Source organism: Puma concolor, chromosome B4 (assembly GCF_028749965.1).
Source record: "Puma concolor isolate L17-30 chromosome B4, mPumCon1.1.hap2, whole genome shotgun sequence".
NCBI lineage: Eukaryota > Metazoa > Chordata > Mammalia > Carnivora > Felidae > Puma > Puma concolor.
In genome coordinates, this window is record NC_141673.1 from 53057462 (window position 1) to 53078862 (window position 21401).

Consider the following 21401-nt stretch of genomic DNA (forward strand, 5'->3'; position numbering starts at 1 on the left):
AAAAAAACCCCAACTAGATGAAATATTTAAAATGTGCACAGCTCAAACTGAATGGAGGCACCCAGGATTGGGTCCCTAATGAATGACTGATGAGGATTCCTGGAGTTTTCAGTCCTTTTTCTTTCTTAAGAATACATTGCTTTTCGGGGCGCCTGGGTGGCTCAGTCGGTTAAGCAGCCGACTTCAGCTCAGGTCATGATCTCGAGGTCCGTGAGTTCGAGCCCCGTGTCAGGCTCTGTGCTCACAGCTCAGAGCCTGGAGCCTGTTTCAGATTCTGTGTCTCCCTCTCTCTGACCCTCCCCCGTTCATGCTCTGTCTCTCTGTCTCAAAAATAAATAAACGTTAAAAAAAAAATTTTTTTTTAAAAGAATACATTGCTTTTCGAAAAAATGTAATTATTCACAATCAGCTTCTCGTTTGGAAGTATGTTTGTACTCCTACTCAAAGACAGGAAATGGATTGGATGAGGATAACCCATTTAATTCCTTGATCAAGACACCTTATGCCCAGGTCTACAAACAATCTAACATGGAACTCAGCTTCCAGAGTCAAGTTTTCTGTGTTTAAGGGAAAACTGCACTGATACTTACACCCCCCCCCCCCCCGCCCGACTCCAAGGTTGCACACAAAGAAGCCACTGTGAACACGAAGGCTCATTATAAGAAGAAAAAGAAACAATTTCAGTGCCTCAGTTTTGCGGATGTATACCTCATTTACTATATTGACATAACTTCTCCGATTTAAAAACAAAGGACATCACAAAAGGATATAATAGTATTGCTGAAGGATGCTGAAGAAGGTGATGACTTTGGTCTTAACGACTCATTATGTGTTTGCTTTCATTTCAATAGTTTTCAAAGATTTGGAATTCTCAATTTTGACAGTACCCCTTTAAGAGCCCAGTCTAGTTGTTTTGCAATGTTGTAAATCAAAGGACTTACTGGGCCGCTGGTAGGCTGCCAAAAGCAAGCAGTAAGACAGGCCAAACACATGTCTGTAGTTACAGTTTCAGCTGTGTACGATCAACTGCTAAATCCCTGGGTTAGGCTCTATTTGTTTTACTATGAAGGCAGTTTTTGCAGCAGTGAGTCTAGCATAATTCAGGGATGTGAGTTTTATATAAAAAAGTCAGGACTGTCCCCAAACACACCATTGAATCCTGTGCTACTAACCTTATTTAGCCAAACCCAGACTTGGATTCCTTCGTAAGGGCTCACCGTTGGATTATCTCATTGTGGGACAGGCGCCATTAACTCTCCCAGTCTCCTTTGGTATCAGCCTATTAACTCGAACGGGGCTTGCAGAGAGAGTCAGGGGGCTCACAATGGTCCAGCTAAAGGCGGGCACATTCTCCAGGCCCAGCTTTTCTCTGGGCAAAGCTGCCAGCATCGTGGCAAGGCAGTGACCAACAAGTGGTGTGGAAGGCTGCCAAGCCCGCACGTGGGGTAGGGCCGGGGAGCATAAAGGTCTTCGACAAGTGGGCAGAGGCTGGTGTGTCTGATGCCACTGGAGGAGAACCATCCGGTTCCTGAATCAATCCAATCTGGGGACGGCCTGGTACACCCACACATGAATGTCACTATGATACTGGAACCCATTGAGAGAAATTCCAAGATAAAGAAATCCTGGCTTCGAGTTCACAGGGTACAAAACGGCTTTATGCATTACAGCAGCTAATGACGGACTCTGGCATGTGGATTCAGCAAACTGGTTAAAATATAGCCCTACCCAATAATGGCGTGTAAAATAATATGAACCGTTGGGGCTTTCTCTCCGGGAGACATAGGGGAATCTATGTAGAATGAGTATCATAAAAGTTTCGGAATGTGATCCCAAGTGAATTAACACATGTGTCCGTGTGAAGTGCCAAGAATGAATTCACCCACTACTTAATTCCCTCCAACTCACGATTTCTAAAGTGGTACCAAGTCCTGTAGGGAAGGACTCTGTGCCTGTAAGCGTTCATCTACACTTACGATAATTGATGCTTCGGGACTGGCAACTGACCTTGGGGGCATCACTGAAATATCAGGCATTTTGTGGCAGATGGAAAAAATGATCTTAGAGGATACTCTGAAGGAAAAAAAAAAACAACTCAGGACATGATTCAAAGAAGAAAAAAGGCTTTTTATAAAAAGTTCAAGCCTCTATTATAGAAGAGTCGAAAGCCTTGTACAGGGAACATTCATATTCCCTTCACTTAGATTTCCCATTTTGCCACACTGGCCTTATTTCCTTCTCTCTTCTTCTCTCTTTATCTTTTTTTTTCCTGAATCATTTGAAAGTAACTTGCAAATGTTATGATACTTAGCAAGCATTTCTTAAGAATAAGAATCTTCCTTTATAATCTTAACACCGCTGTCATATCTAAGAAAATTAACATTAATTCAATGTCATTTAATATACAGACTATATTTAAATTTCCCCAACTGCCCTTAAAATGCCTTTTGTTAACTTTTTCTTTTTTGATTTAGTATCTAATGACAGTTCACATACTGTATTTGGTTATTTTCTTTTTTAAGACACTGTCTAGTAGTTTAAATGTGAATTTTTTTTCCCTAAGTGCAATCAGCCTTTCATCTTAGAATCTGGCATCCTTACTGTAATACATGGGAGACTTAGGTCATGATGACCTTTCTCCAAGTGGTCATTCCCTGGAGGAAACCAGGAGATAAGGTGATGAAAAAAACTTGGTTGGTAGGAAGGTTCTAGAATGGTAGGAGACAAGAGTTTAGGTCAAAGAGCAGCAACTTCTTTTTGGTCTGAGTTACACAACTCAGTCCCCTCATTTCCTACTCCCATCCATATTCTCTCACTTTTTATAACTTGTAACAAGATCTAGTGTGAATACAAGATAAAATTACAGACTATGAGGCACTTAAAAAAGGGACTTTGCCTATCTTTTCCTTTTAAATTTCAAGAAGATGAAAAGGGAAACAATAACATTTACACTGTCCCTTTTGCCTAGCATCCCTTTTTTCCCCCATCAGTTTCCTCATCTGTAAAAATGGGGAAAGTAATAGCCCAGTTCAATACATAGTTTAGAACAATGCCTAGCAGAGAGAGAGCCCTATAGAAGTGGTAGCTATTGCTGTTTTGTTATTATTATTAGCCATAGCATTATACTTCATTAGGTTATTTCTCAAGTAAAATCAATGTCTCTGGGAAGGAAAACAAACAAACAAAAAAGTTTCCCAAACTGGTTTAACCAGTTTCTAGAGTCCAACAAGGCATGAGATGTGACAACAAATACTGGCCCACTGAAATGACTGGGGTGGGGCTGGAAGGGTGGAGAAGTCCCAGAGGGTAAGGAAGAAGTGTCTGGGTGCAGGGGCAGCTAGGAGCATCGCGCTCTGCCGATCCTTCCTCTGGAGCTCTGTGTTGGCTTTTCAGCCCTCGCTAGACTTCCCTACTCTTCCTCAAGGTCAGCACCAAGCTTATAAAGAAGACAGTTCCAGGGAGAACTTGATTTTTACAGATACAGCAAAAGCCCAATCTAAACAGTGTTCTCTGCTTCTTCAAACACAAATCCACAGCTCACAGTCTTTATGGAGCAGATACGTGACACAGTACGTGGTCCATGTCACCTTCCCATCTGTTTCAGATAACTGACCTTCTCCAAGGGTCCTCTGCAACAAGTCATGTTTGGCTTGAAGTTTTGTGATGAGATTACTACCTTCCAAATACTCCCGGAGTTTCTGCAAGAGGAAAGATTCGTTTTTAACTTAAAACTATATATTTCTCAAGGAACTTCCCATAGGATACCTATAATCCAACTCTTTTATCTTCTAGATCCTAGAACCTTGCTCCTTGGAGTGTAGTCTGAACAGAACAGCAGCACCAGCCATCATGTGGGGGCCCATCAGAGAGCGGAGTCTCAGGGCCCTCCTTCCCCAGACCTACTAAAATCAAAACCCGCATTTTAACAAGCTCTCCTGGTGACTATATACATTAAAATTTAAAAGTAGTTTTATAGCAGGCCTCTTTAAATCTGTTGGCCTCTCAGAATTATCCAAGGAACTTTTAAAAAAGTGCTAACTCCTGGAGCACCTGGGTGGCTCAGTCAGCTGAGTGTCCGACTTCGGCTGAGGCCATGATCTCACAGTTGGTGAGTTCGAGCCCCTTGTTGGGCTGTGTGCTGATAGCTCAGGGCCTGGAGCCTGCTTCAGATTCTGTGTCTCCCTCTCTCTCTGCCCCTCCCCTGCTCTCACTCTATCTCTCTCTCAAAAATAAAATAAAAACATTAAAAAAAAAAAAAGAAAAGTACTAACTCCTAAATCCTATCTCAGACCAACAGAATCAGAACTCTGAGGGCAGACGAGGGTCCATATTTTAATAAAGGATCCCAGGTGATCTGGTCAACTCTAGAGGCTGTGTCTGGAGACCCCAGATCTGAGCCCCAAGAGTAGCTTGGGAAGTAACAGGCGCACCATGAAGTAGAACTGCTCAGTCTCCTGCTGGTTTGCTCTTCTCTTGGCGATACTGGGCTTACTCAGGTAGGTCTCAGAGACAGTAGACTTCACAGACTCTGTGGACCGACTGTGCTGGAAGCATTCAGAAACATCATAGTCCTCAATGGTGACCATATCTTGTATGGTCTGCAAGGTGGCTTCAGTTGTTTTCTTAACCTGGGAACAGGAACACATTTCGCACGTTACGACATTGTTTCGTGAATCACACGCTCAGTGAGAATCTACTCTGTCAGGCAGAGATGAGGACACAAGTCCTGCCCCAAGAAGTTCAGAGTCTACTAGGAAAGACAGACAGGTAAATAACACCCGCTGTCACCAATACAAAGACAGGCTCTCTTCTCCATTATCCTAAAGAGGTTATTACTTTGTATTTGAATCCTTAGAAAACTCATGTATCACTGGGTACTCTCTCAGTTACATTTTTTTTTTCAAATAACCTTTCCAATTGGAAGTGAAAATACACACAGAAAAATATGCATAAGTGTATTGCTTGATAAATTACCAGAGTGAACACTTGTGTGACCACCACTTAGATCAAGAAATATAGTACATTGTGAAGATCCTCTCATTTCTCCCAACTACCACACACCTCTTTTTCCTCCCCAAAGGTAGTCATTATCCTGATTTCTAACACTATATATTAGTTTTAGCCTTTTTGTACTTCATATGCATGGAATCCTATAGCATGTATGATTTTTGTCTTATTTTGTGCAACTTTATGTAGTAAGATTTATTCATTTCTTGGGAGTACAGTGTTTCATTGCGGAATGCTGGCTATTCATTGTAGGAATACCTCGTAATTCATCCCTTTCACTGTTGATAGATGACTTATTTCTAGTTTTGGGCCACTGAGAGTAAGACTGCTATGAATTCATGCCATAGCATCCATGAGCAGAAGTGCTGCTTAAAGAGATTGTCAGACTGTTTTCCAGAACTGTTTTGATCTGTATTCCTACCAACACAGAGAATTCCTGTTACTCCACATCCTCAAGAATTGGTATTATCAGTTTTTAAATTTAAACCACGGTGTTGAGTATCTTATTGTGGTTTTAATATGCATTTCTCTGATGACTGAGACTGAGCTCATTATAATGTGTTTAAGGCAATTTGGATTTCCTCTTTTAGAAATACTTTGCTCAAATCTATTGCTCAATTTTCTACTGGGTTATGAGTCTTTTTCTTACTTATTTGTAGATATGGTTATGAGTCTTTTGTTAGTTATATGTGTTGCAAATATCTTATCACACTGTGCTCTGGTTTTTCACTTTCTATAGTATCTAGATGAACCATTAATGTAATCAATTTACCGATCTCTTCCTTTATGATTAATGGTTTTTGTGTCCTATTTAAGAATATTTTCCTATCTCAGAGTCATAAAGATATTATTCTATGTTATCTTCTCGGAGTTGTTTTTTTTTTTTTTTTTTAATGTTTATTTATTTATTTTGAGAGGGGGAGAGAGCGTGAGCAGGGGAGGGTTAGAGAGAGAGGGGCAGAATTGCAGGCAGGCTCCACACAGTCAGTGGAGAGCCTGAAGCAGGGCTTAAACTCATGAATCTGACCTGAGATCATGACGGGAGCTGAATGAAATCAAGAGTCAGAAACGTAACCAACTGAGCCACCCAGGTGCCCCTCTTCTAGGAGCTTTTTAATTTGCCTTTTAGTTTGGCTGGTTGTTTCCTTCGCTGTGCAGAAGCTTTTTATTTTGATGAGCATTTTTATTTTTTGAGAGAGAGAATGCATGTGGGGTAAGGGGCAGAGGGAGAGGGTGGAAGAGAATCTCAAGCAGCCTCCACGCTCAGTGTAGAGCCCAAGGCAGGGCTTGATCACACAATCATGAGATCATGATCTGAGCTGAAATCAAAGTTGGATGCTTAACCGACTGAGCCACCCAGGTGCCCCTATTCCTTATATTTTTAAGAGTAATCCCCCATCTTTAGAAATTGCTTTTAGCATGAGTCTGTGGGTGGTGAACTGTTTCTGTAGACTAGAAAATGTCTTTTATTTCACTTTCACTTATGAAACTTGTTGGCAGTTTATTTTCTTTCAATACATTGAAGATACCACTGTATTTTCTTATGGCTTCTATGTTCCTGTTGAATGAGAAGTTTGCTGTGAGTCTATTGTTACTTTCCTTGCTTCTACAGGTGCTTTTAAAGTATCTTACAGTTTTACCATGATGTGTTTACATAAGGATTTTAAAAAATACATTCTACCTGGATTTCTTTGGGCTTCTTGAATTGTGTGATATTTTTCATAAACTCTAATAAATTTTCAGCCTTTATCTTTGTAAATATTGTCTCTCTATTCTATCATTTTCCTTTCTGGGAATTTAATTAGTACATGACACATGACTGTGTTCTCTATATCTCTTACCCTTCTCTTGGCATTTTCCACCCTTTTGTTTTTCCATGCTGCATTTTAATTATTTTCTTCTGATTTGTCCTCCACTTTGATAATCCGCTCTTCAGCTGTGTTGAATCTGATGTTAAAATCATCCACTGATTTGTTAATTTGGGCCACTATAGTTCTCATTTTCAGAATTTCTATCCAGTACATTTTGAAATCTGTTCTTTCACTGTTAATAGGTTATAGTTCTCTGCCAAAATCTAAGCTTGGCTTTTATCTCCTTGAACACAGTAAGTAGCTCTTTTACAGTTTGTTTCTGATACCCTCAATATTTGGAGCTCCTGCAGGTATCTCTCTGTGATATCTGTCTGCTGGACTTTTTGGTAGAGTTACTTGAAGCCCAGGGTGAAGCTACCATCTTCTAGAGAGAATGTCTGTTTATTTTTCCAAAATAATCTGGGCACTAATAGTACAGAATCAGTGGGTTTTATTCCTGTTCAAAAATATTTGATGCTCTTCCCTTTGGGAACATATGGTTCCCTGTACCATGGGCTTCAGGCTTGGCCAGGCACCTTGTCCAGGACAGTGAAATGTGAAATAATCAGCAGAGCGACTTGGTTTACTAGTACAGGAGGGAGAAATAGTTTCAATTACTCTTGTCTTTTAAACAAGAAAATACCGTTTAGAGAAGAAATAATGGCAACCAGTGTTAGTTCTGATGCTTAAAGAGGGCATGTGATAAAATAAAACAAAAAACACAAAGAAATTTAACAGACTTGGTCATTATTGCTGGGGATACGCATAATGCAAAGGAGAGATATTACTGGAAAAGAACAGATTAATGGTTACTTAAAAAAAACCCAATACTGTAAGTGGTTGCTTTAAGAAATCATGATTACATATTTATAGCCTGAATGAAAACACTCACCACCCTAGAGGTGACATCAGCAAGACGAGAAAATGGGAGATCCCCTGCTCCTATTCCCTCTTGCCCCACCACAACAATGATCTGGCAGCCATCTGAGGACAAAAGTGCATTTGTGGGAGCTTTGGGATCCAGGTAGGAACGTGTAAAACCTTGGTGGAGCCCAGGACTGAGGAGGACCAATTTGAGAAAGTAGGCATGGGCCCAGGTGGGAGGCTTGCCAACCATAGTCCTGGCTACTGAGCCAGAAACAGCCAAGTCCCGCTGTGGGCTTCATAACAGTCTTGTTTGGCGTTGGTCCTGCCATCAGAAGTACCTGCCAAGGGACCCATGAGGAGTCACACTTACCTGCGCCTCAGGTAACAGGCCTGCTGACGTTGGTCCTAGCTGTGAACTGTGTAGAAACCCATGATGCAGTTCCAGTCCCTCTCAGCACTGGTCATGGAGCCGTCACGCATGTTCAGTGACTTGCTAGAAAGCATGTTTCTCAGTGCTCCTGGAGGCAGACCTGCTGACCTCAGTCCATCTGCAGATCTTGAAGTGGCCCCGTAACCTGGCTCCAGGTGGGAGACGTGTCTGTCTGTGCTTCTGGAGGCAGGCCTGCCTACCTTGGTCCTGGCTATGGACCCTGAAGTGGACCTGTGACTCTGTGCCAGCTGCATTCATCTGTGGTACAGGGCCAGTCCCGCCGGCCAAGAACCTGTCCAGGTAATTGAAGGGTGCCACACCCATTCAAGCACCTGGTAACAGACACACTGTGGACCAACCGTGGGTCTTGAAGTGAACCGTTGTCCCAGCGCCAGACTTACTGACCCAGGTCTTGGAGGCAGTACCATCCGCCCTGGGGCTAGACAGGATCCACACCCACCAGGGCCCATGGTAACAGGCTCACAAACTGTGGACCCGGCGGCAGCCTCGTGATTCCCTGCCATTGTTAACAACACCGCTTTTTTTTTTTTTTTTTTCCTTTTCTGAACTTTCTTTTCGGAAGCAAGAGTGTCACGGTTAAATTTGGAATTGTCATAAAAAATAAAGGATGTGACAGAAAACACCAAACACGATGGCTGGGACTACATATTATCCCATGGGATGTTCTCGACAAAGAATAACACCAGCTTCTGACACACTAGTCATGTTAATAAGTCACAGGAGGGAATATAATGAGGCAAATATGAAATAGCTGATACGAGGCTTGTAATGACTCCCCATCAGCAGCAGGAAAACGCAGTGAGCTTTGGCAGGAGAGGCCAACAACGTGACAAGGAATGAAGAAAAACCTGAAGAATGTACCGCAGTGGAGGAGTGCCCAGGTGGCCTGGACTCTGAGATGACAATCCAAATGAACCGTGGAGAAGAGGGGACTGTGGCGGGCTTCTGCAGACTGGCTCTTTTGCCTTTTTACTCACAGGACCTTACAATCATCGGAGAAGACAAAACAGTTGTTTTGGTTTCATTCTCTAAACACACTATTCGTTTCCTAGGGCTGCTGTGAACAAGTCCCGCATGCTGGGGAGCTTTAAACAACAGCAGTTTATCGTCCCACGGGTCTGGCGGCTACAAGTCTGAGGTCAAGGTTCTGGCAGGCTTGGTTCCTTGTGGGCACCACGAGGGAAGGTCTAGCTTGAAGATGATCATCTTCTGTGTCTCTTCACATGGCCTTCTCTGTTTCTGGGCGCAAATTTTCTCTTTTTATAAGGACACCAATCATGCTGGATGAGGGTCCACCCCACTGACCTCACTTTAATTACCTCTGTGAAGACCCTGTCTTCAAAGTCATATTCTGAAGTAGTGGGGGGTCAGGACTTCAACATATACATTTTGGGGGAACACGGTCCAACCTCTAACACAAACATTATTTTATGACACCGTGCCTTGCACCTTTCTCAGGCCCATTCAACCTTTAAGACTCATCAATCCATGTGTGAAGATGGCTCCCAGCTCTGCCTTCCCTTCCCCACCTACCTACTTACTTCTTGCCATCACTGACCTCAGATGCATTTCACTTACAGCACTGTAGCATTTCAGATGTGTGAAATATTACCGCACAGAGACCACACACGCATGTGCACACACACAGAGACCAGATCAGTGCCAGAGTTAACTAGTCAAGGGTATAGCGCCATACTGCCAGCACAAGGCACAGAAGGCAGGAGCAGAAGCAGAGCATCTTGCCATGACACCCCTCGCTCCTGGTACAGAGAGATGCCAGTGACCTCGCCTGTGCTGGATAATGAGGAGCGCGATGCCAAACCCATTTCTCACAAGCACCTACCTCACTGTTTAGAGGGCGATGTTGGCCATCTACAGGGGAAGCAACTTGAGTTTAGAGCCAGCTTATTAATCTTTGTATCTCTAGTCACTAGCACAGTGCCTGGGACAGAACAGATCATCCAAAGGCTTCACTAAATGAATGGTAGAGGTTGAAGTCATCCTCTTTGCAAATCCACAGTCATCAAAGCAACACTCAGCATAAGCCAGCAACACGCACTTTCGTGAATATCAGCCATCCTGAGCTCGCCATCCTTTCTAGGGTGCCCTAGCCCATGACTCACTTCTAGACCCTTTCTAGAAACTCTCCTCACTCTGCTTGGTATTCTTCTGGATCAAGTTGCTTCCTGTGGGGAGTTAAAGCTTATCTGAAACCACGCACACACACACGCACACACACGCACACACACTGCTTCTAAAAATATGTGTTTTCAGTGAAAGACAAATGATCCCTGTTTTCAATTTTGGCCCAAGATGATGCTATCGTTTAATGGATAAATGGCAGTTATCTTTTCTTAGGCTTCTACTGTTAACTTCATCAACAGAAGGTTGCAGGTAAGTTAGAAACATTTAAATAAATTAAAAAATACTTAAGCAAAAATGAAGTTAAAGCCACAGAGAAGATCAGAAATAGTAACTATGATTAAGTAGTTATCAAGCTCCACATCTGATAATTGTCCATAATGGTTTGATCACAGATTTACATGACTTGGGATTCTGCTGTAGTCAATGATATTATGGGAATGTGATTCTTGAGGGAAATATGACTTTTCAACCCTGAGGTAGATAACCAAAACATCTCTTACTTCCCTCAATTACCCAGGCCATGAAAATTGTTTCAAGGTTTACGTAAAATCTTGTTCATTACAGTTGAAAATATCCTGTGTGAGGAATATATTTTTAGAATAGTCTGTGAATTATTCCCTAGTAAACTATCAGTGAAAGATTTTAAATAAAGCTAGGAAAATTTATATGGGGCTGTCAGTTCATTACACAGTGTTGCAAATTAATTGAGGAATCACAGCTTTCTCTCTTTTCCATTCCCTTCAAGGGGGTAAACGTACTATAACTTAGAAGAAACTCATTTTATACGTGAGATTTTAGTCATAGCACTGAAGTAAAATGCTTACGGAAACTATTTTCTGGACAAATAATGGGACAACTGGTCTGAAAATCGGGCAAACTACTTAAAACTAAAGCTGTACTAAACATACGAAAGGTATAATCGCTCTAGTTCTACAATTCATTCTCCTTTTCTTTGGCTGTGTGTAGGTAAAGGACGGAAAGAGGAACTCTAAGAAAAGGGAAATGTAGTTGTATGGGGAATTACTCCAGAGCTAGCTTTGAAAGAAAGGAGCAAAAAGAATGTCCCCTAAGCTGAAATCCCTGTAACAGATGTTAAAAACGAACTTTAAGAACATGTGTGAGAGGGTGTGACATTAGATTGGAACATGTCTGGAGAATATTTATAGTGACAAAGGTACAGATGATTATTCAGATGTAAGTTGCTTTGAAAGTGTTGTGTTTAAAAGTAATGTTTACTAATGTTTCAAATAAAAAACTTAAAGAAAAAGAAAACAAGGGACACCTGGGTGGCTGACTCAGCTAAGCAGCCAACTCTTGATGTCAGCTCAGGTCATGTCAGTTTGTGGCACGGAGCCCTAAGTAGGGCTCTGCACTGACAGCATGAAGCCTGCTTGGGATTTTCTCTCTTTCTCTGACCCTCCTTTGCTTGCGTGCATGTGCACGTGTGCACACACACACACACACACACACACACACACACACACACACACACACACAACACACTCTAATAACAACTAAAAAAAAAAAAAACAAAACAAAAATGGGAATAAAGCGTGGGCAGCAGGCTCTTTGTTAATTCCATGTGCACAACCCACAGTGGCACTAATAAATATTTGTCGGCCACTCTCTCTGTCCCAAAAATAAATAAACGTTGAAAAAAAAAATTAAAAAAAAAAAAAAAGGGGGCGCCTGGGTGGCGCAGTCGGTTAAGCGTCCGACTTCAACCAGGTCACGATCTCATGGTCTGTGAGTTCGAGCCCCGCGTCAGGCTCTGGGCTGATGGCTCAGAGCCTGGAGCCTGTTTCCGATTCTGTGTCTCCCTCTCTCTCTGCCCCTCGCCCGTTCATGCTCTGTCTCTCTGTCCCAAAAATAAATAAACGTTGAAAAAAAAAAATAAAAAAAAAAATATTTGTTGGCCAGCCGCCTGGAACTTGAAATCGTGAAGATTGAGGTACCAGGGATATGAGAGTGTAGCATAATGAGACTGAAGGCTCATTTTAAAAGGCTTGCCCTGTAAAGTTGTGAAGTGACAAATTATAAATGGGTATCCACTCCAAATTCAGTCAAGCCCTTCTCAAAACTTATTCAGCTTTTACTATGTGCGAGTATCCTGAGGTCATTTCACAAATGCTTCTCTTTGTTCTAAGGCCTGTGCTGCAAGCTCAGATATCTTCAAGGGCCAAGGAAGTGATGAAAACGAGGCAAGCGGGCTGAGTGGGGAGCATGGCAAACAGGAAGCACATGGTCTGTGTCTAAGCGGAGCATCTTCGCTCAAGCCAGTCATCACCTCGCAGAAATGCAGGTCTAGTGTGATCAGACTTTCTAATCGTTTAGAAGCTGGAAATAGATATTTTTACTCCCAACTTCTAATTTAAAATTTTTTTAATGTTTATTTATTTTTGAGAGAGAGAGAGAGAGAGAGAGAGAGAGAATGAGAGAGCGAGCAGGGAGGGGCAGAGAGGGAGACAAAGAATCCAAAGCAGGCTCCAGGCTCTGAGCTGTCAGCACAGAGCCCAACACGGGGCTTGAACTCACGGACTGTGAGATCATGACCTGAGCCGAAGTCAGATGCTTAGCTGACTGAGCCACCCAGGTGCCCCCAACTTCTAATTTTTAAATGACAGCAACTAAGTTTTAAAAATCAAATGCTGTGGAGCAAACAAAATGTATCCATGGCTCTTAGCATGTAAATTCCCTTCTAAGAAGGCTTCCTACAGTTTTGAATGGTGCCCATTATTTGTAGCTGTTTAAAATTTGGTGAAAAGGTTCATGTTCTATTTAGCTACACTGTCCATGCTTTTGTAAACTTGGATGAAATTCCCTTTCAACTTTTATCTCTTCGCTGGGCAGTCATTATTATTTTTAGTTAGCCAAACTCTCTCCAGTGAATTCTGGACTTTGTGTATAGCTGTTTGTGCAGAGGCAGAGAATTATACAGAATTATACATGTTTCTTTACTTGTATACTTTGATCTGATAGTGACAGGTCACTTTTCTGACCTCTATCAGTGGAGGTCTGCCTCCATCAGAGGCAGATTCTCTATTTCTGGTAGAGAAAAGTGCTATACAGGACTCCAAAATCGGCAACGATTGCAATTTTGTTCCCATGTCCCAGCTCTTATTTTTTACATGATACAAATGACTTGTTATGGTTTGGCTCTCATGCTAGATAGATGCTAACTGTGACATTCATCTCTGTACTCTCCGCACCTGGCAAAATATGGGGAACGTAGAAGTTGTTGAACAAATATTTATTGTACTGAAATGAACGGACCCACAGTAACAAAACCCCTCAAGTCAGCTCTCAAGGTCTCTCATCATCTGACTTGAGCTTCACCTTTGGCTCTTCCTCAGGGAGGAGCTGGACGATGACCAAATTGCTCTGGGAAACCAAGGTTCCTCCAGGGCATCTTGAAATATAGTGAAACATTGTTTCCTCCTTCTACACCAATGGAAATCTATTGATTGTCAAAAATTCAATTTAAATCTTCCTTTCAATGGGAATCCCATTCCATGACAATGAATTTGTTCCATATCCAACAGATCATAAACCACTAGTCATGCTCATCAGAAACCTCAAGACAACCTAATTCATTTGTTACTACAGTAAATCTTTTAATTCTCAGAAAGCACTGCCTGCCACTATCAGCAGGACACTGCTTTTCTACGTTGTGCCCAAAAGGGCATACGTGAAGGGTCAAAAACTCAAAGGCCTGCAGAAGCCAAACGGGTGACAGAAACGAACAGTCCAATGGAAGAAAACTAGGAGCTGAACGGCTAATGGCAAAGTGGAACTCAAGCACCCCAGCTCTTCCCTTTGTGAGGCAATCCGGGGTCAGTCACCAGACTCTTATTTTTAATAGGCAAAAACTGTGGCAGGCAAACAAAACAGGTCTCTGGGCCACCAGTTTTGACCCTGGGCACAACACATTCTTTTCCTAGAGTTTAGAGGCTGTTTCCAAATAAAACAGCAGGAGGATATGCAAAAACAAAAACAAAAACAAAAACACCACCACAACAGGAAGTCATTAGACATACAAACTGTAGGTCTATCAGGATCCAATAAACTGCATTAGGCAAGTATTTTGTGATGCCTCCACAAAACTCTAAGCTCTAAAACACTTCAAGAAGAGCAATAAAGGCTCATTTGTGGGACTTTACACAGCAACTGAAGACTTCATCACATGGCTGCATCTTAAACACACATGTTTGAATAAGGGGTGGTTTGGTTCTTCTAGAAAGAATGGAAGCCAGAAAGCTGCAACGCATTTTGACCACACTATACTGGTCTAGAAACACATCACTCTTTCTGATGTAGCTAAAAACATCCCAGTGGGATTAAAATAAAAGAGGGTACACCAAAGTGAATTTTGGTAATTCATTTCATCAAGGTGAATTATTATTGTTTTCTTTTTCTATCTCACATTCCTTCCTTTCAGGAACTGTCTCTAGAAAAACATGTTTCTGTTGGAGCTGTCAGCCAAAGGGCTCTATGAATGAGCACAATATATAAGGTGATCAATGACAGAATCCCATTTCTTGCGTGTATTGGTTGGTCCAGAAGTATGCATGACTTAACTCAGGACAATAAAGGATCCTAGTTCAGGGATAAGGGCAGTGGGATGAGGTGAGATGGCAAGCTATAGGACCATGTAGCTTTGGCTATCCCAATTTGAGGGAAAACAACTACTGACACATATGAAAATACAACTTCAGAAAACTAGAATGCTTATGAAAGAAATTGAAGAAGACACAAAATAATGGAATTCCATGCTTATGGACTGGAAGAACAAATATTGCTAAAATGTCGATACTACCCAAAGCAATGTACATATTCAGTGCAATCCCTATCAAATACCTATCACTTACGCTAAGCAAAATCAGTCAGAGAAAGACACAAATATATGATTTCACCCACATGGGGAATTTAAAAAACAAAACAGATGCACATAAGGGAAGAGAAGCAAAAATAATATAAAAACAGAGGAGGAGACAAACCATAAGAGACTCTTAAATACAGAGAACAAACTGAGGTTTTCTGGTGGGGTGTTGGATGGGGGTAAGGGCTAAATGGGCAAGGGGCATTAAGGAGGACACTTGTTGGGATCAGCACTGGGTATTATATGTAAGTGATGAATCACTAACTTCTATTCCCGAAATCATTATTATATGTTCACTAACTTGGATTTAAGTTGAAAAAAAAAATACAACTTCAAAGTAATGAAAAGAGAGATTCCTGATAATATCATCGGAACACAGATCCAATCATTCCCGAGGCTATGCAAACATTGACCACTAAATAAACTTTCTGACTTGAGTAAGTTTGATTTGGATTCCTGTAAATGATAACTGAGAGCCTTAGAAACATATGCAGTTCATATTTTATTTAACAAGAATGTGGATCCAATTAAATTAATTTCAGAAACCAGCAGCTAAATTGTATGACTGCGTTCTGGTTCGACATATATTTATAATTCACATTTTATGTTCTATCCATTTAAATCCAGTAATGTCAGCAAATAAATAGTTTCCTATTCTCACTCAAGTGCTATTTTAAAATAGGATTTCTGTACTAATTGTATAAGTACTGCCATGTTCAGTACCAAAAATTTAGAGAACACATAAAAGCAAAGTACTAACTTCCAAAAAAGTTAGGATTAAATTAACACGTCAGTCAAAAGTTTTATTTCACACACTATTGTATATTCTTGGACCCATGTTGAGTTTAATCATTTATGGGAACTGTTTTCCACATGAACTATGAATTTAAGAATAAAATGTGTGCTTTTTCATGAGTATGCCATGGATCCCTGGTGAAGAATTCATCTCTGGTAGACTACAGAATCTTTGCATTCATCCTCTACAAAGAGAGTATTCTAGGAACCACGATTTAGCTAAAAATGCCTGATGAAGAGACGCATTTGGAATACTAAATATGCCTAGGTCACGAGCACATGCCTTCCAGTCCCATTAGAATTCGGATTCCCTGCGGGGCAGAGAGTATACTCACCTCCTCATTCTCGATTTTCAGCGTGGCCAGCCGGGACTGCAGCTGCTGGTACCTGAGCATGAGCTCTGCCTGGACTGGTTGCTGAGCGCTGACCTGACACACCTGATGGGGAATCAGAAACCGCAGTTATAACAGGGCCTGCAAGCCACCCTCCAGCGGCAGGGTTCTCCTGCTCAGATGCTGCACGAGTCACGCTGACCCGCTCAAGATTCCAATTATGTATTTCCTTCCAAGAGGCGCTTCCACACTTCAGTTTTAAACACGGACTTGCTATGTCAGGGGCAAGGGCAGAACGCAGCTGTGGGGCCTGGGGATGGATGACGGGGAAGACAGCAGCTGCAGGAAGCTTCGCTCTAAAAATGGGCACTTGCTGGAGAGTGAGCTCTGATCTTGAGGACTCACTTGTGGGAATTCTGAATGACTATGGGGCAGAGGGCAGAGTGCAAGGGATGATCCAAACGAACCACACAGGCAAAAGGAGGGGAGGCCACAGAGCCTCCTAGTGACAGTCAGACAGGTACCTGTGTAACGTTACTAACCCTCAGCTTCCTCATCTGTAAAATGGGGATAGCAGGAGTTCCTACACCATGGGGTTGTGGTGGGGATGGAATGAGTTAATGTACACGAAGCACTTAGAACACTGTCTGGCACACAGTAAAAACTCAGAAGACGTAACTATTATCATCTTTTAACCATGGCTTGCTTTACCAACATCGGCCACATCACGTGATTCATCATGAACGTGAAGAGGCCCCTTGTAGTCTTTGGCTGAAAGATATTTTGGCTATGGTCTCAATTACGGTTAAGGTCACAATTAGAGCCTTTTAATTTTATTATATTTAGTTCATTAAAATTGCACCAGAAGCAAAATCGTTTCTTTTCATCTTCCTTGTCATAGAAATGCTCCAGCAGATGGGGGTTTCCTTTAATGGAGTCTCCAAAACATCACAGAAATTATTGTTCCCTGGCAGAACAGGCCATAAAAAAAAAAGGGCAACTGACTCATTTTATTAAAAATAATAATAGTAAAAAAAAAAAAAAAAAAAAGGAAAAAGTACTAACCCAACTGAAGTCACTTAATTTGTGCTATTTTATCATTGTGTATATTTGACATATCCATAACTAAAAAATATAACGGTAATCATTTGGTTTTGGAAACACAACTCTGGGTAGGATAAGCCACTTGCCTGTCAAATACACGTGCTATTGGCAGAAAAACTGCTCACCATTTCTAATCGAGTATTTTACTCTATCAAACCGAGCAAATATAATATTAGGTTAGAAATGCAGCATGCGCACATATAACTTATAAGTATTAACACGAGGTGTCTCAGAAAAAAAAAAGATGACGTTGAAGAAATCTGTCATGGCTATTATATCTATTTTTAAAACCATACTGTCACCACAATGAGCTAAAATTGAGTTGTTAATCTTTGAGTATTGTTTTGCACAGCTGGGATACCAAGTGCTGTATAGCGTGCTCATTAATTGGGTCTTCTTGTTTTCCCAGCCGCAGACAATAAAATATACCACTGTAACTCATGAACGGATTAGGTGGATTTTTTTTCCCCTTGGGTAAAATAGGACAGAGAGCTAAATTCATATACAGAACCCAAGATACAATATATCGTGTCTAATGTTCATTTTACCAGTCTGGAGACAACTACAGTCTTAGATAAATGTTCTGCATTTTTTCCCCCTCTCTCCCATTCTCCTGCCATTTACAATTATTTTTCTTTGTGAAAATCTTTAAATCAAGATCACAGGGAGTCTTCAGGTAGATTCCACTGGGCCAGCAAAATAGTTCGTTCTGAATTTAAATTGGAATGTCTAGAGGTAGAGGTAGGACGAACTCTGAGATGGGTTAGTGCTTACAAAAAACTGAGTTTGCACGTAGGTTTGGCCTTTGTAGGCATTTCACCCAAAGGTGGTAATGGCTGATATTAGCATATAACTATGCTAAGATCCCATGCAAAGGCAGGAGAGAGAAAACAACTGAGAATTCTGACAACTGATGGGGCACAGCATGTGAAGAGTAACATAAGTCAAAAGACAATTCATTAATTTTAAAACAGTCAATTACTGGGGCACCTGGGTGGCTCAGCTGGTTAAGCATCTGACTTCCGCTCAGGTCATGATCTCATGCTTCCTGAGTTCAAGTCATGCATTGGGCTCCCAGCTCTCAGTGCAGAGCCCACTGTGAACCTCTGTCTCCTTCTCTCTCTGTCCCTTCCCCACTCATACGCTCTCTCTCTCTCAAAAATAAACAAACATTACAAAAAAAAAAAAAATATATATATATATATATATGTCAACCACTGACCTCATCACCCATGTGAGACTGAAACTCAAACTTCATCGGTGGACAGAATGCTGCAGGGTACATCTCCATGAATCTCTGTTTATCACTCCGGGGCTCCAAATTGTCAACTGCATTCTCAATAATGTCTAAGCCTTCATGTCTGGAAGTTTCAAGATTATACTCTGCAGAGAGGTATGTTCTCAGGGCTCTGTTCAGACTTGCATGGTAGCCAAGATCACAGCACTTAAAAAATAAAAGAACACCATATATGAAAATTAACTCAAAATGGATCAAAGACCTACACGTGACAACTACAACTATAAAATACTTAGAAGAAAACACAGGAGTAATCCTTGATGACCTTGCATTAGGCATTGGTTTCTTGGATACAGCATCAAAAGCACAAGCACCAAAAGAAAAATAAATTGTTTGAAGACTTTTGTGCTTCAAAGGGCACTATCAAGTAAAAAGATAACCCACAGGATGGGAAATTTTTTTGCAAATCATATCTGATCTAAAAACTTTGTATCCAGAATATATAAAGAAATCCTACAACTCAATAATAAAAAGACATATAGCCCAACTAAACAATGGGCAATGGAATTGGACAGACATTTCTCAAAAACACGTACAAATGGTCAACAAGCACATGAAATGATGCTCAACATCATTAGTCATCAGGGAAATGCAAATCAAAACCACAAAGAGATACCACATCACACCCACAAGTATGATTATAATGAAAAAGACAAATAACGGGCATTGGGGAGGATGTAGAGAAACTGGAATTTTTATACACTGCTAATGGGAATGTGATATATTGTAGCCTCTTTGGAAGGGTCTGACAGTTCATCGAAGAGTTAAACACACAGTTAACATATGACTTGGCAATTCCACTTCTAGTAATACACACAAGTAAAAAAAAAATTCCAAGAAAACTGGTACATCAATGTTTAAAGCAGCATTATTTTTTAAAGTGTTTGTTTATATTTGAGAGAAAGAGAGAGAATGAGTGGGGGAGGGGCAGAGAGAGAAGGGATAGGGGATCCACAGTGGACTTTGTACTGACAGCAGAGAGCCTGATGTAGGGCTTGAACTCACGAGGTCATGAGTGGGATCATGACTTGATCCAAAAGTCGTGAGATCATGACCTGAGCCAAAAGTTGGACGCTTAACTGACAAAGCCACCTAGGTGCCCCTAAACCAGTATTATAAATAATGGCTGAAAAGTGGAAACAACCTAAAAATGTCCTACTAATTGACAAAACTAAACATTATCCAGTCATACAGAAGAACGAGGTACTGATAACATGCTACATCATAGATCAACCTTGAAACATTATTTTAAGTGAATGAAACCAGCCATAAGAGACCACACCTTGTAGGATTCCATTTATATGAAATGTCCACAATAGGTAAATCTGTAGAGACAGAAGGTAGATTAATGGTGCTAGGGGATGTAAAAACTGGGGTGATGGTGGTGGCTAAGGGGTATAGGATTTCTCTTTGGAGTAATGAAAATATTCTATAAAGGACTGTGGTGACAGCTACACAACTCTGAATATACTACAAGCCAATTGTAGCCTTTTAATAAGTGAACTATATGGTATGTGAATAATATCTAAAGAAAGCTGTTAAAAAATAAAAGCAAAAGCAAATACTGAAAGGAAATAATAAAAAATAGCATTTAAGGTTATTTGTGCATACTGATCCTACTATTTTTTTTGAAATCCATGTAGAATGCAAACATACTAACTGTAATGTTTTGGATCTGCATAATTTACTGAGGACTCAATAATAATCTGTACTCTTTCAGAAGTGAGAAAACAGCTTTGAATCTGCCAAAAAAGTTCAGGAATGCCTTCTTTCTTATCCCCAGAACAAAATTTGTAAATAAGAAATGACTGACAAAGTCCTTTTATCAGAGAGAGAATTTGGGGATTCTTATATCTTCACTATCTTTAATTTGTATTTGCATTTATTTTCTTCATGTTGCATTTTAAGAGAATACAATTTTAAAAACATAACTGTGGATGTGGGTGCCTGTGTGTCTCAGTCGGTTAAGTGTCTGACTTCGGCTCAGGTCATCTCGCAGTTCGTGAGTTTGAGCTTCACGTCAGGCTCTGTGCTGACAGCTCAGAACCTGGAGCCTGCTTCGGATTCTGTGTCTTCCTCTCTCTCTGCTCTCCTCCATTAATGCTCTCTTTCTCTCTCAAAAATAAAATAAACTTAAAAAAAATAAAAAAAATATAACTCTGGATATTGGTCAGCTATAAATTACTGAAAGAATTTTAAATTTGTACATAAAAGCAATATAAATCTCCTAAAGAGGGAGTGGTTTTAAAAGGTACAAAACCAGGTCATCCCTATATTGTTCTAATGCAATCCAATCAATTCAATTTGATTCAGTTTAACCTAGTAATTAGATGTCTATTAGGTGCCTGGGAATTTGCTAGGCTCCAGGAATACGAAGACTGGAATACAGTAAAATGTAATTTCCATTCTCAAGGAATTCGAATATAAGTTGTCCATTACTTTGCTACTAAAAGAACACTAGAGGGGCACAAACGAAGTAACATCCACCAGGATATGAACCATCAGATCTGTTTTGTTTTTTTTTTTAATTTTTTAATGTTTATTTATTTTTGAGACAGAGCATGAGCATGGGAGGGGCAGAGAGAGGGAGACACAGAATCCGAAGCAGGCTCCAGGCTCTGAGCTGTCAGCACAGAGCCTGATGCAGGGCTCAAACCCACGAACCACAAGATCA

The 21401-nt window shown here is 40.9% G+C and overlaps 1 protein-coding gene across 4 annotated transcripts in view; it reads right to left on the reverse strand.

Annotated features, from left to right (window-relative positions):
• SRGAP1 (SLIT-ROBO Rho GTPase activating protein 1) overlaps positions 1 to 21401 on the reverse strand; it is a 286134-nt gene that overhangs the window by 56351 nt on the left and 208382 nt on the right. For all 4 annotated transcript variants that reach the window (XM_025926696.2, XM_025926695.2, XM_086712917.1 and 1 more), the window contains exons 7-10: positions 18653 to 18874; positions 16330 to 16431; positions 4431 to 4628; positions 3614 to 3698 (exon numbers count right to left, since the gene is read on the reverse strand). In XM_025926696.2, coding sequence (XP_025782481.1) covers positions 3614 to 3698; positions 4431 to 4628; positions 16330 to 16431; positions 18653 to 18874 — 607 coding nt within the window. The remainder of the gene's footprint in view (positions 1 to 3613; positions 3699 to 4430; positions 4629 to 16329; positions 16432 to 18652; positions 18875 to 21401) is intronic.